Genomic DNA, 15,848 nt, shown 5'->3' with positions numbered 1-15,848 from the left:
CAGGAGTGGCTGAAGTGCTGTAAGTCATGTCAGGGGGTCAGAATCATAAAGGAACCCAGGGCCTAACTAGAACCGTTTCAATGGTGCAGAGGTGCTGGCTTTTATTTCTTCTGACCCTGGCTAGCCCGAGGGGAGGCAAGGATTTCAGATTCCTTTGCAGGCCAGGGGTTGGCTGCACCTCGGGCTCTAGTGCATTTGGGGGTGGGGGGATATTTAGACCCCCACCATTTCTGGCTGAAACTTTCCAAACAATTCTTAAAACTCATCCCTAGTTCTCTTTCGGACAAGCAGCACCTGCTGCTGGCTCTTGGTTTATTTTTTTTTTCAAAGCAACATCTTTGGAGTGATGCTATTTTGACTTGACACATCCTGGATTTCCAAGCAGGCCATGAGCTGGGGTGCAAAATACCAGGGGGGTTGTCAAGGAGACAAAATCTTACACCTTTAGCTTCTGGGGGGGGGGGGGGCTGGATTGTAGAGGGCAAATTCATGCTTTTGGAGAGAGAAGGGGAATCTGTAGTGTCCGGGGGACCAGAGTGTGTCTTGGTTTCTTTTAGGCTTGTTGGCTTTTCCTGCCTCCCTTGGAGGCCCTTCTTTTGACGTGTTCCAAGTGTCTCGGGAAAGCAGGAGGCTGGGCTTTGCTTGGGCCATCGTGTGCCTTTGTGAGTAACAAAACCCAGTCGCCTTCAGGGCCCCTTTTGGGGGTGGTTGTCCCTTGATTCATTATTGGTATGGTGAATTTGAAGCTCATGCAAAGCGCATAAACATGTCGCTGGTAAGTCGCCCAGCAGCAAGGGCTGTCGGTCTCCGTCTAGTTAAAGGTCCCTCCCTGTAAGGCTGTCAGGTGCTTTCAGCTGGTTTCTGTTGGGCTGCGGCCCCTAGGCGTCCACACTGCAGCTCCGCGGAGATTTCCTCGGGTCTGGGGCCCTCCTGACCAGTCGGAACCAAGCCCTGTTATACAAACCGCCGCGCGGTCTAGTGGCGGGGGCTAGGGCGTGAGTGGTTTTGCATCTGATTTGCAACTGGACCTTGGTCAAGTCCCGTCGCTTATTTGTGCCTCAGTTTCCCTACATTGCCAGTAAAGGGTAATGTGATTTCTCCGCTTTGCAGAGGGCCGTGAGATGCTGGAATCAGAGAGAGAGAGAGAGAGAGAGAGAGTGTGTGTGTGTGTGTGTGTGTATATAAAAACCAGGCCTCCTCCGTTTTATTCTGAATTTGCAATCAGACTAAGGCGGGAGAATTCCGATCTTTTTGAAAGCTCGGAGTCTTCTTGTCCTCCCTCTTTCAACCAAAGCTGGCCAGCGGGGCCCAAATCGCAGTTTTTATACCCTTGCTCTCCCCTCGGTTACTTTCTTGCTGGCTGGACCAGCCAGGTGGCTGTTGAACCTGGACGCTTGTCCCGCGTCCCCAGCACCAGCCTTGCTCGGTGGCTGACCGGTGGAGTTGGATCCTTGCTCGCTTGGTTGCCATTGATCCCTTGGGGCAGGAGAAGGGAGCCCCGGGGCGGGCGCCCCAGCAATCCGAGGTGGGAGGAGAACAACCTGGCGGAGGGATGGGGGAGACCTGGGCGGCGGGGGGGGGGGGGGCTCCCACTCGGGGCTGAGCCAGCCCCTCTGCTGCGGGCAGGTTGCAGGGAGAAGTTTCTCACAGGCCTCCTGGCTGGGGCGCCGGAGTTTGAAAACAAGGAGGAGCCGCAGGCACCTTCGGTGTCATTGGAGGAAGCTTCTCCGAGGAGCTCATAAATACAGAGCCCGGGCTGCAGGGTGCAGCTCGGCCGGGGGCCCCCTGGATTACGGTGCCAGAGAGGGGGGGGGGTGACAGCCAGGGAGCCCCAGGCGCTGCAGGGGGGACTCGGGGCCAGGCGGCGGGGAGCGCTAGGGGGCCAGGGGCGAAGCGGGGGTCATGGCTTCCCTGCTGGGCTCCTACCCGTGGTCCGAGAGCCTGGATTGCTCCGCCCTGGATGGGGAGCTCCCGGAGGGGCTCTCCCCGCCGGCCGCGCACCGCTCCCCGGGGGAGAAGGGCTCGGAGACCCGCATCAGGAGACCCATGAACGCCTTCATGGTGTGGGCGAAGGACGAGAGGAAGCGGCTGGCGGTGCAGAACCCGGACCTGCACAACGCGGAGCTCAGCAAGATGCTCGGTGAGCCGGGGGCCCCCAGGCTGGCGGCCGGGATCCGTCCCCCGATGCCCCCTGCGCTGGGTGGCCCCGGAGAGACCCAGGGTCAGAGCTGCGGGGCTGGGGAGGGGGGAAGCCTCCTGCTCCTGCCCCCGGGCTCGACCCTAACCCCAGCCGCCCCCGTGACCTCCCCTGCCGGTCTAGACTCGGGTATCCAAACAAAAGCAGGTGTTCGCCTGGCCCAGACACAACACCCCGGGCAGCGCGGCTGGCCTGGCCCGGTTCTGGGCTTTCTCTCTCCGATGCCCCTGGCTGGGTTTGGGGAACCCGGCTGGGTCTCCGCTCCGACTCTGTGGCCGGAGCAAAGCGGGTTAGAAGTCCCTGACTCGGGTTATTTTCCGCGTTGAAGTTGTCCCGTTGCATTAGTTTTGCTAACTCTTCAGTCCGCCCCGTTCGTTACACCCAGGAGGCAAAGAGAGACACGGTCTGATCCAGGGGAAACAGATCTTCAGGGCGATGATTGTTTGTTCCTCAAAACAAAATCAGTGATTTCTTTTGTCTTTTTCTTTTCTCCACTTTTGTGATTAGAGGGGAGGCGGTGGGGGGGGGGGGAGAATTACCTGCCCAAATCTGACCAAACTGACCAACAGCCATTTATCGTCCCGGGTTGTTTCCAAAAGCGTAATTAACTTTTGTTAATTTGTTTTGTTTTAAAAAGGTCTCATCTCTAAATGGGTCCAGCCCCCCCCCTCTTCCCCCCCTCCCAGTGTCTGTGGGGAACGGGCCGATTATTTCCATCTTTCCCCTTGGAAACTGCCACCCGCACTTGAGTTTGTTTCCTTTTATTTCGCGTTCAGACTCTGGGGCTTGAGGGCACGAAACGAGTTGCCCCCTTTGCAGAAACTCGGGCTTGGTCTAATTACAAAAGCAAGGGGCTTTCCCCGCAGCTTGGGCAGTGCTGTGATTTAGTTCAAGAATGCCAGTCGGTGAGCATCTGGTTAAACTTTCAGAGCAGCAGCCGTGTTGGTCTGTGTCGCAAAAAGAAAAGGAGGACCTGTGGCACCTAACAATTTGTTAGTCTCTAAGGTGCCACAAGTCCTCCTTTTCTTTTCTCCATTAAAGTGGTTGTTTAAAGAGGAAAGGGAATGCGAGCCACGCATGGGGGTATCCCTCCCACTCCAACCTCTTAATCTTTTGCTATCCTGGGGATGTCCCACTCACTAGATCTGTAGGATTCATACACTCCCCTCGACCCAATATTTTGTATAGGGTCGTATCCCTGTGTTGAGGATTCAGTGGGCGTTTGACCATTGTTTGCTACAAGACTAGGCTCTGTTCCTTGGCCCCAGCCAGCGCTTTCTGGGGGCTGAGGGAAACAGACCCTCCTGGCCCAGCACAGATGCCTCAGCTGTGGGTTCTAAGGGGATTTTTGTTCCTTCCTTGTTGCAGGCAAGTCCTGGAAATCTCTGAGCCCTTCCCAGAAGAGACCTTACGTGGAGGAGGCGGAAAGACTGAGGGTGCAGCACATGCAAGATTACCCCAACTACAAATACCGGCCCAGGAGGAAGAAACAGGTCAAGCGGATCTGCAAGCGGGTGGAGCCAGGCTTTCTGCTGGGGAACCTCTCCAGGGATCAGAACTCAGGGCCGGAGAAGCGGGCCTGCGGCAGGACAGTGGGGGAAAAGGAGGGGCAGGGTGAGTACTCGCCTGGCCCGGGATTGCAGAGCATCAGGGGCTACAGGGAAGCCCAGGCCAGCAGCAGCAGCACCAACATGGACACCTACCCCTATGGGTTGCCCACCCCGCCTGAGATGTCCCCTTTGGATGTGATAGACCCTGAGCAGAGCTTCTTCTCCTCCCCCTGCCCGGAGGAGCATCACCACCCCCATATGACTGGGGCCCCTTACTCTCCAGAGTACTCCACCAGCCCCCTCCAGTGTAACCACCATCCCCTTGGCCCCATGTCCATCTCTCAGCCCAGCTCCTCCATGATCCCCCCAATCCCCAGCTGCCCCCCTCCTCCTCCCACCTACTACACGCCAGCCTTCCACCCCATCCACCCCCACAACCTCCATGCCCACCTTGGTCAGCTCTCCCCGCCCCCTGAACACCATGGCTTTGACAGCCTGGACCAGCTGAGCCAAGCAGAACTTCTGGGGGAGATGGACCGCAATGAGTTTGACCAGTATCTCAACACTCCCGGCCACTCAGACCACAGCGGGGTGATAATCAATGGACATGTCCAGGTGTCTCAGGTTGCAGGTGGCTCACCCTCTACAGAGACTAGCCTCATCTCCGTCCTAGCAGATGCCACTGCTACCTACTACAACAACTACAGCGTCTCCTAGGCCAGAAGGAGCAGGGCCTGTGGACTGGCCGCGGACAGACCCTACAGTATTATTGGCATGGCTCCATGGACACAACAGCCGGTGAACACCTCACTCCTCACCTCAGGGTTGCCAAGTCAGAACTGAAACAGCTTTGGAGCCTCCTCTCTGTCCTAGGTAATGGATTTTGCTTCTCAGACATCCACTGGCATCAAAATTAAGTATCCTGCTTTAAAAGGTATTTGATATCCTGCTTCAGAAAAGGTCTGTGGTCAAGTCCCTTTTCCAAGCCTGCTGGTCATTAGCTACAGTCCTCCTACCGATTTATTTGATAAGCGTGGGGACTCTTTGGATGCTGGGTCTGATTTTTCAGTGGCACTGAGGCCCAGTTCCATAAAGGTATTTAGGCTCCTAACTTCCTGGATCTGGGCCAGAGCTCCCTCAACGCCAGCTGGATCCCCTGAAAGGTCAGCCCCTGTGTCTTGTTCTGTGTCGCACTTTGCCGTTGTGGTAGGGATGGGGGAAAAGCAAAGATGTGGCAAATGAGTTACTGTAACCCTCTGGTCAGCATGTGCCACCTTCTGGGCCTGCTGGCGTGACTCCGTGACGGCCCCTTACCTGCGGAACCTGGCTCGTCAAGCTGTAGTCCCTCCAGTGTTCAGTAATGCAGGTTTCCAATTCCAGTCCCAGCACTGGCTAAGATGGTGGCTGTCACAACCAGCTGTTGCTTACAGAGAGAATAGGATCAGGTGATCATAAATGCCCTGTTCTCCTGTAATTACACTATGGGAAGAGCTTTAACCAGAGAGAGCTCTGTGGCTTTCATTCATAGCTGTGTGTGTTTTCTGTTGGCCTGGTCTTGCATTCCCTGTGTACTCAACAGTTTCACAGAAGTGACTGGGAGTTTTTGAGTGTACGCTAGCATAAGGAATACAACTCCAGTGAAGTCACTGGACTTGCAGTCCCTAGTGCCAGCTGTGTATTTGGTCCTGTGTATGCAAAGGCATCTAATCTAATCTGTTGCACCCACATAGCCCCGCTCTGTGTCCCTTTGGCTCCTGGAACGTTTTGTGGATTTCAGTGGGAACCCTGAGAGTGTAAGGAAGGAAAGATCTGGCCCAGGGTGGAACCCTGATGTCATTTCCACTGCCCCCCGCCCCCCTCCCCCAACCCTGAACAACTTGAGTGGGAGAGGAGGGTCACAATAACTGGAACTACAGTGCAGTGATACAACGTGGTCTTGTGATAATGGACTGGCTGCTAGCTGCTCCAGTGTGAAGGTTGTGGCTGAGCTTCTGTTTGCTCACTCCATAAAATTCAGCTTGACTTCTCTTTAAACAGAGTTTCACTGGGCTCTGATCCTGCTTTCACTGAGTTAAATTGGACCAAGATTGGTCCCTGCCTGAGTCACTACAAGTAATTTCCCATGTACGTAGCCATGCTGGTGGCCTTCGTAACAGCTACTCTGAAGGCCACGAACCTGAGTAATATCCCATCATGTTCCCTCGACCTGCAGCCACAGCTGGAAAGAATTTATTGTGATGAGCACTTTGGAAAAGAGGTGATATGTAGCAGACACACATTTGTATCAAGCATCATTTGAAGGCAAATACTTAATGTTTAGAAATGAAATGCCCATTCCTCTTTCCGTCAGTATATTATTGCTTGTAATAAAGCTGTACATTGATTTGTATGTTCCATTATTTCCCCGTCATATTTTGTATTGCTCTTTTTTATAAAGATGACATTTTATTTTAAATCAGTTATGTATCATGATTAATCTTATCGTTACTGTATGACATTTGGTTATGATTAGTTAGTAGCGTGGTTATGATTTTCTGGTTTCAATCCTGAGTGTGTAATTAAATGATAATATAATTGCAAATAATACTTTAAAAAAACCACAACTTTTAAGCTAACATTTTCCATTTTTTTTTGCGTGTGACTCTTATGCATTTTGAATGCGTGTAGATATGAGTTCGCATAAAATATTTAATTTAAATAAATATGTTTTTATACAATGACTGTTTTATCATTTAGATTGCTGTAGTTATGGACAAAACTGTTCAAAAGGGAAGCATTTATTGTGCTCGATGTTGCATTGGGTTTTTTTTAATTTTCAGCCAAACTTTTCTATATCAGTTTCTTTTTTTAAATAAAAAAGGCCAGTGGCTATCTTTAAAAATTGTGTAATACTTTATCCGGGACTAATTTACGTCACAATTTGAAATATTTTTTCCCTTCCCAAAGTATCAGTGGAAATCTCTTTAAGGGACCTGATTGTGCATTCCTGCTTATCCAAAGCACCCTTCGATATCAGAGTTTTGTGTAGGCAAGGATTGTAGGATCCAATTCAGGCCCAATTTGGGGGGCCCACTGAAGTTAATGGGGAGTTTGCTATTGACGTGGCGTCAAGTGGACCTCAAAATATGTGGCCTGTTTTGCTGAGTATAATATGAGTCTGTAGGGCATGATTCTTATTTGCACTAAGAACACTAAACATTTACACCCCTTATGAGCCCTCCTTTACATTGCCAGAGTGATGTAAAGGGGCCTTGGTGTAACTGAGAATCAGGATGAATAGTCTCCAAAGGTGAAGTTGTGGGTAAAATGTAACAAGTGTAGAAGAGGGGAGGTAAGAAACGCAGTGGGTATGATGGATGGGTTTCAAATTGTAACTCTGAAACATAGTGGGTGAAGAGCTCTACAGACAGAGCCAGATTCCTCTCTACTCAACTGGTGTAACCGATGAGAGTTTAGCCCTTATCATGGATCTGATCCTGCAGGCCAAACCTATAGCCCATTCTTGCAAAACTTTACTTGAAGCTTTGCCTTGTACGGACTTTGAAATAGAGTCCAGGGACTCATATACCTCTGTAAGGCCTCTTTCTTCCCCTCAGATCCATGGGGCAGGAGCCAGTTTTCCGAGACATCTTGTAATGGGTGACTATGAATTCTGAGAGCAGTGAGTCTTGGGGGAGTCCAAACTAATCAATTTCACCGACTTTATATGCTCCAGACCAAGCATTCTCAAGATGCCCAAATATCTATACATCGAGGCCAGAAGGGTGACCGACACGAAGGAAAGCTACATAGAAAGCTATCGCCCACTGACACAGCCTATTCTTTTGTTTCTGCTCCTCAGCATACACACTTCTGTGGCCACGATGCGTCTGTATTGTTCAAGTGAGTTTTGATGGGTATTAGGGACACAATATACTACACTCAAATTCTGTGCATATGGTATAGAAGGAACTATGCCAGCAGGAGCACTTTGCACATTCAAAATGTTTTGCGACCACGAGTGAATTAACCCTCACAACACTCCAGCATAGCTGATATTCCTAACCCCATTTTACAAGTTGGGAAACTGAGGCATAGAGGAATTAAGTAATTGGCCCAAGTCAGGAGCAGAGTCAGTACTAGGTCCTACATCTCCAGACTCCTATTTCCATGCTCCAACCACAATACCAGGCTGCCTCCCAGACGATAGGGATGACTTCAATGCACGAGAGCAGCAGAGCCATAAAAGGAAGTCTCCATTTATCAAATGTGGGATAGATTCCGAATTCATAGGGTAGCTTGGAAGTGAACTCAAGCTGCAAAATCCCGTTTGGATTTACTTTTCAAATACCCCAACGTTTGGGGCTTCCTTGATTCAGGAGTTCTATTCAGCTCCTGGGGAAAAAAAGGGAGTGCATGCAAAATTCAAAATGTAGACCGAGATTTTCAAAAACAAAAGTTCCATTGACTTGCAAGGGGCTTCTGTTCCTAGGTCAGATTGGTGCTTCAGCAAATCCCACCCCACTAGCCCCATTGAAAGTCAGTGGGGTTTGTACTTCTAAGTCACCTAAATGCTTTTGAAAATCCCCCATGTAGTCTTTCAGCTGAAGTAATGGGGGCTCACGCAATTAGATCTGGAGATTGCAGGTTTAAACACTGTGAACAGATCAAACAGGGTTGGTTATAGTAGTACCCATACTCCAAACAGTATTGGGCCTCATTGAGCTAGGGGTTCAAAGCACAGAGACAGACGTGTTTCTGTCCCAAACACCTTGCAATCTGACTTGATAGTAAAGAAGCAGCCTGTTTTCTCCTCCCATCTCATAGACAGAGTCTTGTTTCCTGAACAGAGATTGTGTAATGACCACCGAGGAGCATATCACCATAGGCCTAGTTAGGAGTAGACTTGTCTAAGGAGGTAAGGCTAGCAGCGCCCCCTAAAGGCAGTCTGGATCCCTAGTGGGTGCAAGGATGCAAACTGCTCTTTTATCAAAACGAATGGGTCTAACAGCCCAGCGACGGTACAAACAACAAACGTACCAAAGCCTTGCAAGGACATTAGAGCTTGGGGCTTGTAACAAGCCAACGAAGCTCCTATTATTCTGGCTAATCATGAGTCTCTGGATAAATTACAACCATTTATTACATTATTTGTATTTAATGCAGATATTGGGTCTAATTCTCTGGGCCGCCCGGTTCCCATTGACGTCACCTGGAACAGTGGGTGCTCACCATCTCAGAAAAATCATGTCCGGTGCCTCTTACCTATTGTTCTGAAGATATAATGTGTTTTTTAAGCCCTCTAATCCATTTTGCAGGGCAGAAGTTAGATTAATCCTTGATTTAACTCGGCTGGCTTCTGTGGAGTTATAGAAGGGATGACTTAGTCCCCACTTGTTTAAAGCAGAATCATGCGAGGAAAAGCAGCGTGAGTCACCCACGCACCTTACTTGTAGCAGAGCTGGGCTGAATCAAAAACCTTGGCTGCTGGGGGAACTTGGATCTGAATTCAAACAATGGGTCTGGCTCTATAATAGACAAAACTAGCCCATTAGGCACACCCCTACTTTGGGAAAATCTGCTTCTGGATCAGAACCTGGTCACTGAGGTGGTTTCAGTAGTGGAGAAATTTGTGATCAGTGCCATCAGCCCATCTCCTGACAACGTCTTAATAGCCACAGCAAAACTGAGTTCTCTGTTTTCATCCTATGTAGCTAACTGTAAAATGAGCTCTCTTGGGAATTTATTTTTAGATCCAGGGCTTCAATGATGCCAGAATGGCACCCCTGAGGGCACAGTCCCCTATTTACTTGCCAAACAGGGCATGAGCAAGTGGTAGCCTCCCATTCAGTCCTCCAACAACGTTTCTCAAATCAGACCTGAAGGGACCATTTCCCCTCTTTGGGGCAGGGACTCTCGGTCGCTCACTATGTGTATGTTCAGCACGTAGCAGAGTAGGAAAATAAATAAATAGCCATCGCAGGTGGTAAGGAACATACTGCCATCTCTAGGTCCACTCAGTCATTGGCCCCCCTGCTGCAAATACCAACAAGAGCCCCGTACGAGCCTATTGTGGTGGTGGCTTTCGTGACATGGCCATCTCAGAAAGCAGCTTGTTCCACATCAATACCCTAAGCAGGTCTGTCCTTCCCCTGCAGCAGTTGGCCACTGTCCCCAGAACGACCCAGAGTGAGGTCTCGTCTTTGCACCAGGCTAGCGACGATTCTCCATCTCCTTCTCCTAAGATGTGTCGGTCGTCTCCTCCAGGTTGGACAGGTCAGGGAGTGAAAATGAAAACGAGCCCAGGGATAATTCAACCCAATCTCTACTGGTGTTTTTGGCATAGATCCAGGGAAGGGATGGGTGGGAGGAGGGGGAGAATTGAAAAAGTCAACTATCGCCTTAGGCCGAGTCCATGGGTCTCAAAGCCCACGCACAGTTTGAACCAGCAGGGCAGCAGTTTTCCATATGACATTCAAGCTGCAGTCAATATTTTTGTAGTGCAAGTTGCAATGTGAGTAACTGTGAGCAATCATGACCTCACCCTTCCCGGATAGCCCTGGAATTCAGTCCGTCTGGGAGTTAGTGTGTGTCATGCGCCTGGCCTCCCAGGAGAACCGATTTCCTTTAAATCCACAGAACAGGTGGTGATTCTTCTCAGTCACTGAGGCCAGAATTGCTGAATCTGAATCTGTCCTAACTCAGCTACTATGGGAAAGGAGGGGTCGCCAACTCTTTTCGGTGCCTCTTTGATTGACATCTGTCCAGATCTCATTCTGCCCGAGATGTCAGAGGAGAAAAGGTTGAGTGAGAGTCAACCTAGCTACGTTAGTGTCGTTTATTGAGAGCTGCCAGTGGGCCCAGCTGGTGTAGAATGGCCTCGTTCTCTTGCATCCTGTGGGTTTACTGCTGGACATGGCACAGTCCCTCCCCAAGGAGACGAGATTCTAAAGGGGGCCCCACAGTTCGGAAGCACCATATGCTGGGTTGCCTGTTGCTCACCTGTTGCTCGTCACAGGAGGAGAAGGATTTGTAAGAGGCAACCGCAGCATGGATAGCAAAATCAGTCAAGCCCAGGCAAAGCCCCCAAGGGTGGGAAGGGCTTTCATTGGAGCAGTTCTAGCATTTGGAAAGGAAGAGTGGTCTCGTGGTCAAGAAGAACTGGGTACATATCCCAGTGCTGCCACAGACTCTCTGGGTGACCCCGGGCAAGTTACTTCACCTCTCTATGCCTCAGTTTCCCGCATCTATAAAATGGGGATAAGAATGATCCCTTTGTCTGTGTTATCTATTGAAGCCTGGTCTACACTGAACAAGTATGTTGGTTAGGGGTATGAAAAAACCCCAACCCCCTGACTGACACAGCTGTGCTGACACCCCCCTCCCACCATGTAGATGCAACTAGGTTGATAAGAGACTGCTTCTGTCAACAGGGCTAACTTCGTTTGGGGTAGCGGTGCTCCCTGTCTGTTGGTGCAGGCTGCATCTACACTGCGGGGCTGCAGCAACATAGCTGTGCCAGTACAGTCTCCATAGTGTAGACATACCCTTACACTAAGCTCTTTGGGGCAGGGATTGTCTTTTACTATGGGCATGTCTACACTGGAGTTGGAGGTGCAATTCCCAGCTGAAGTAGACTTACCTGTGCTAAAAATAGCAGTTTAGCTGCAGCTGCATGGTTGGTGGGCTGGGTTAGCTGCCCCGCGTACAATCCCGCCCAAGGTCCTTAGATCTCCAAGTGCTTTGCAAGGGAGTGGGAGATATCATTGTCCCTATATTACAGGTGTGGAAACAGAGGCATAGAGAGATGAACAGATTTGCTTAAGGCTGCACCGTGAGTCAGTGGCGGAGACCCCTGATCTTCTGATTCCCAGCCAAGGGCCCTGCTTTATTGGACCAGGTGAATGCTGTGAATACAATGAAGTGGGATTGTTTTCTCCTTTCACTCGGAGCGGAGTCTTGGTGGGGAAATAAGGCGTGTAACATGAAGATCTTCTTTCGCTCCTGTTTGTGGGGCCACATCTCCCTGTCCCATACCAGCTCAGCAAGCCCTTGCTCCAGGAGCTCTCCCGTTCTGGTTAATCAGAGTTTTCCCCCTGAGTTAGGACAGCAGGCTCAGGCCCTCCCTTGATTAAGAGGAGGGAATGAGACAAGCTGCTGAGTCTTTTCCTGCTGAGCGCTGCCAATGAGAGCTGCAGGGAGTGCGGGGAGGATGTGTCCAGAGCTGAGTGTTTCCTGCCTGATAACGCCGGCCCCTCCTGCCGGATGTTATGAGTCCAGGTCCTACCTTCACGATTCAAGCAAAGGGCCGAGGGAAAGCCTGGTGTTTATGTCAAGAAAAAAATAACTTCTCCCTCCATACAATTCTGCAGCTCCCAAGTTTTCCCTTGCTAGCTCCCTTTCACCTCCCCCAGACAAAACGCTGGGAAAATGAAAACAGGCCCAAAGACACAAAGCAGGAGCTGGCTGCCAACGGGGGAAAGGCCTTAGAGCAAAGGACAGAGGTGCTCCTTGAAACGTGCAAACGGTGGGCCCCCTCCCTCATGTCTGTTATGAAGCAGAGGTTGAGCAGAACCGGAGTCTGGATCTGAATGCAATGGGCCAGACTCTGCACTCAGTTACTCTGGCATAAAACTGGAGTAACTTCACTGAAATCACTTGAGTTACTCTGGATTGACCCCCATGTTAACGGAGAGTGTGATCTGCCCCCATCCCTTTATAAGGGGGTGAAACAAACACCCCAATCTGATCACTCCTGAACTCACGGGTGTGAAACCCAGATTCCAATGGGAACTTTCCCAGCTACCGCAGCGTTTGCATTTGGAGTTCAGATTCTGTTGCAGAGAGAGGCTTAAGCTGCGAACGCTGATCCCAACCCAGATCCAGGGCTGGAAATTAGCTTCAGGCCCATCCGATGAAGTGAGCTGTAGCTCACGAAAGCTTATGCTCTAATAAATTTGTTAGTCTCTAAGGTGCCACAAGTACTCCTTTTCTTTTTGCGAATACAGACTAACACGGCTGCTACTCTGAAATAAAAGATCTCAGTAACTAATAAATGAGATGAGAGTGGGTGACAGAAGCATTGTGGAGGGATTGTGAGTGGGGAACATTTTTCTGGGAGGTATTAAGCAGGGGAAGCCAGCTGGTGGGTGGAGAGGGAATGGCACCCAATGCAGTAGGCAAATGCCACAATTTCTCTAGAAATCTGTAAACACGAGCCCACGCTGGGACCTCTTTTTTATTTGTAATTGAGCCTTTTGTGCTGCCTCTCTCTCTTTGACGCAGGAGGGCTGGGCTCCAAAACAAGACAGTGCTGTGTAAAGCAGAATGACACTTCTGCCATTCCCAGAGGGACATTAAATGACTTTCTTCCCAGTAGGTAGCATATATGTGGTGAAGGGCCTCAGTGTCGTCGAGGCAAAGTCCTTTATGGTAACAGTCCTTCAGGCTTCCAATCCGGATCTTGGCGTGCTCTGCAGAGTCTCCTTAACCCTACTTCACACCTGGCATAGCCAAGGTCACATAACCAAGTCATTGCAGAGCTGGGGGTGGAACCCAGTCTCCTGCATTGGCCCATGCCGCGTGCGCCGATAGGGTGAAATCCTGGCCCCACTGGAGTCAGTAGGAGCATTGCTGTGGACTTGAGCGGAGCCTGGATTTCACCCTAAGCATTTTCAGTTGTGTTGCGCTGCACTAGGAAGCTGTGAGATCAGAACCATGATCCGGGAAGCCTGTCTTTGGTGGACAGGTGGAACATTTCAACACACCTAAAGATAGTTAAGACCCAGGCAGACTGTGAAGAGCTACAAAAGGATCTCGCAAAATTCGGTGACTGGGCAACAAAATGGCTGATGAAATTTAATGTTGATAAATGCAAAGTAATGCACATTGGAAAGAATAATCCCAACTATACATATAAAATGATGGGGTCTAAATTAGCTGTTACCACTCAAGAAAGAGATCTTGGAGTCATTGTGGATAGTTCTCTGAAAACATCCACTCAATGTGCAGTGGCAGTCAAAAAAGCGAACAGAATGCTGGGAATAATTAAGAAAGAGATAGATAATAGGACAGAAAATATCATGTTGCCTCTATATAAATCCATGATATGCCCATATCTTGAATACTGTGTGCAGATGTCATTGCCTCATCTCAAAAAAGATATATTGGAATTGGAAAAGGTTCAGAAAAGGGCAACAAAAATGATTAGGGGTATGGGACAGCTGCCATATGAGGAGAGATTAATAAAACTGGGACTTTTCAGCTTGGAAAAGAGGTGACTAAGGGGGGATATGTTAGAGGTGTGTAAAATCATAACTGGTGTAGAGAAAGTACATAAGGAAGTGTTGTTTACTGCTTCTCATAACACAAGAACTAGGAGTCTGCAAATGAAATTAATAGGCAGCAGGTTTAAAACAAATAAAAGGAAGTATTTCTTCACACAACACACAGTCAATCTGTGGAACTCCTTGCCAGAGGATGTTGTGAAGGCCAAGATCATAACGGGGTTCAAAAAATAACTAAATAAATTCATGGAGGATAGGGTCCATCAATGGCATGGACAGGGATGTGTCCCTAGCCTCTGTTTGCCAGAAGCTGGGAATGAGCGACAGAAGATGGATCACTGAACGATGACCTGTTCTGTTCACTCCTTCTGGGGTATCTAGCGCTGGCCACTGTCAGAAGACAGGATACTGGGCTAGATGGACCTTTGGTCTGACCCAGTATGGCCGTTCTTATGTTCTTATCCTTACCTGGGGGGTCAGAGGTCCCCTGCCCTTGTGGGCACAGAGAGGAGCTGGAAGAAAGGAGATGAAATGGTCTTGAAATAAGGGAGAGGGAAAGGGGCAGCTCCACAGCATTCTCCATCCTCCTTTGCAGCTTGGGGGGGCATCTCCATGGACACATCCCGGGTGGGGGGGAGTTCTGTGGATTTGGGAGGCATGTGTGGCAGATGACATGCAGCCGAATATCTGTCAAGCTGCTGGACACAGTGTTGTGGTGAAGAATCAGGGTTCTAAAAGCATCCGGACAGAGCTTTGAACCGCCTGCAGCCCCTTCACGCACACATGCCGCACGCTCTTCCACCAGCACGGCCCAGCCGCCACCTCAGAGAGACGCTCCCGGGCCCAGCGCAGCCCTGACCTGTTGTTATTTGCTCTCGTTCACAGGCACCCGTGCGCTGCCATGTCACTCAGCCCCAAGAGCTTCAGAGCTAACAAAACCTCAGAAGCATTCTGTGTGCTCAGGAAGGAAACCTGCTCACGTGACGGGGTTAGTCAGATTTCTGTCCGCTCCTTCCCTAGGATCCCAGGCAGCAGGGGAGGCTGCTGACCAAAAACGTGTCTGAGACCAAACAGCAACAGGGATGGCAGATTCTGGCTTGTCTGGATGCCCAGCTGGCTATTGAGAGCACCCATCCAGGGCTGGCAAGGCCCCTTAGAGAGCAGCTTGGCAATGCCTCCCTTCTTAACGGGCCTGGCCCTAAAATCTGTTTTTCGCTCCCATCTTCCTGCTCTGAGATCTTAAAAAATGTGGTTACTGTTTTCCTGTGAATTTCCTGCAAGTGAAAAGTGCTAGATTTACAGTCCTGCGGAGGGAAGTCCTCATGGTAGCCACAGCTCAGGTACAATTTGGGCAGTAGCAAGACAAGCTTCCCCTTACATCCTGATCCAAAACCCATTGAGGCCAATGCAGAGAGTCTCATTGACTGCAGCAGGCTTTGGATCGGGCCCCTAATGTCCCAAAGCCCTGACCTGGAGGGACCAGCTCTTGGGAAGAAGAGACATTTGATCTCCATCGTCTGCTAGAACTTTGTTTTCTTGAGTGTCGTACAGTGCCAGGTGAACAGTGGCTTGTCTGCCAAGAAGCGCCATGAAATCCCTTCCATTGTGTGGAGTTCAGATTTGTTTCTGGTACTGATTGACAGTAGAACATTTTATTCAAATGAACAATGGAAGACGTTTGGGCTACAGGTTACAGTGCGAGTCAGGAATCCCAGCTCCGCCACTTACTGCCTGGGTGACCAAGGGCATGTCTCCATGCCTCGGTTCACCCCACGTATGCGACGTAGCATGATGTCTGCCTCACTGAGATCCTGGGAGGTTTGATTCGTTCATTCA

At 50.1% G+C, this 15,848-nt stretch overlaps 1 protein-coding gene across 2 annotated transcripts; it reads left to right on the top strand.

Moving 5' to 3' along the window:
* The first annotated feature begins 475 nt into the window (after positions 1-475).
* Positions 476-11,891, top strand: SOX7 (SRY-box transcription factor 7). Of its 2 annotated transcripts, XR_006279670.1 has the most exons (3): positions 476-2,140; positions 3,566-4,910; positions 11,881-11,891. XR_006279670.1 is itself a non-coding variant. In XM_038394615.2 (2 exons), the coding sequence occupies exons 1-2, from the start codon at positions 1,903-1,905 to the stop codon at positions 4,462-4,464; spliced, it is 1,137 nt and encodes a 378-aa protein (XP_038250543.1). In that variant the 5' UTR covers positions 476-1,902; the 3' UTR covers positions 4,465-6,616. The 2 variants fall into 2 exon arrangements, 1 of the variants encoding a protein (XP_038250543.1); XM_038394615.2 differs by lacking the exon at positions 11,881-11,891 and having other exon boundaries at positions 3,566-6,616.
* The last annotated feature ends 3,957 nt before the right edge of the window (positions 11,892-15,848 follow it).

This window comes from Dermochelys coriacea, chromosome 3 (assembly GCF_009764565.3).
Source record: "Dermochelys coriacea isolate rDerCor1 chromosome 3, rDerCor1.pri.v4, whole genome shotgun sequence".
Lineage (NCBI taxonomy): Eukaryota > Metazoa > Chordata > Testudines > Dermochelyidae > Dermochelys > Dermochelys coriacea.
The sequence above is the reverse complement of the archived record's forward strand: the minus strand, read 5'-3'. Positions and strand labels throughout refer to the sequence as shown.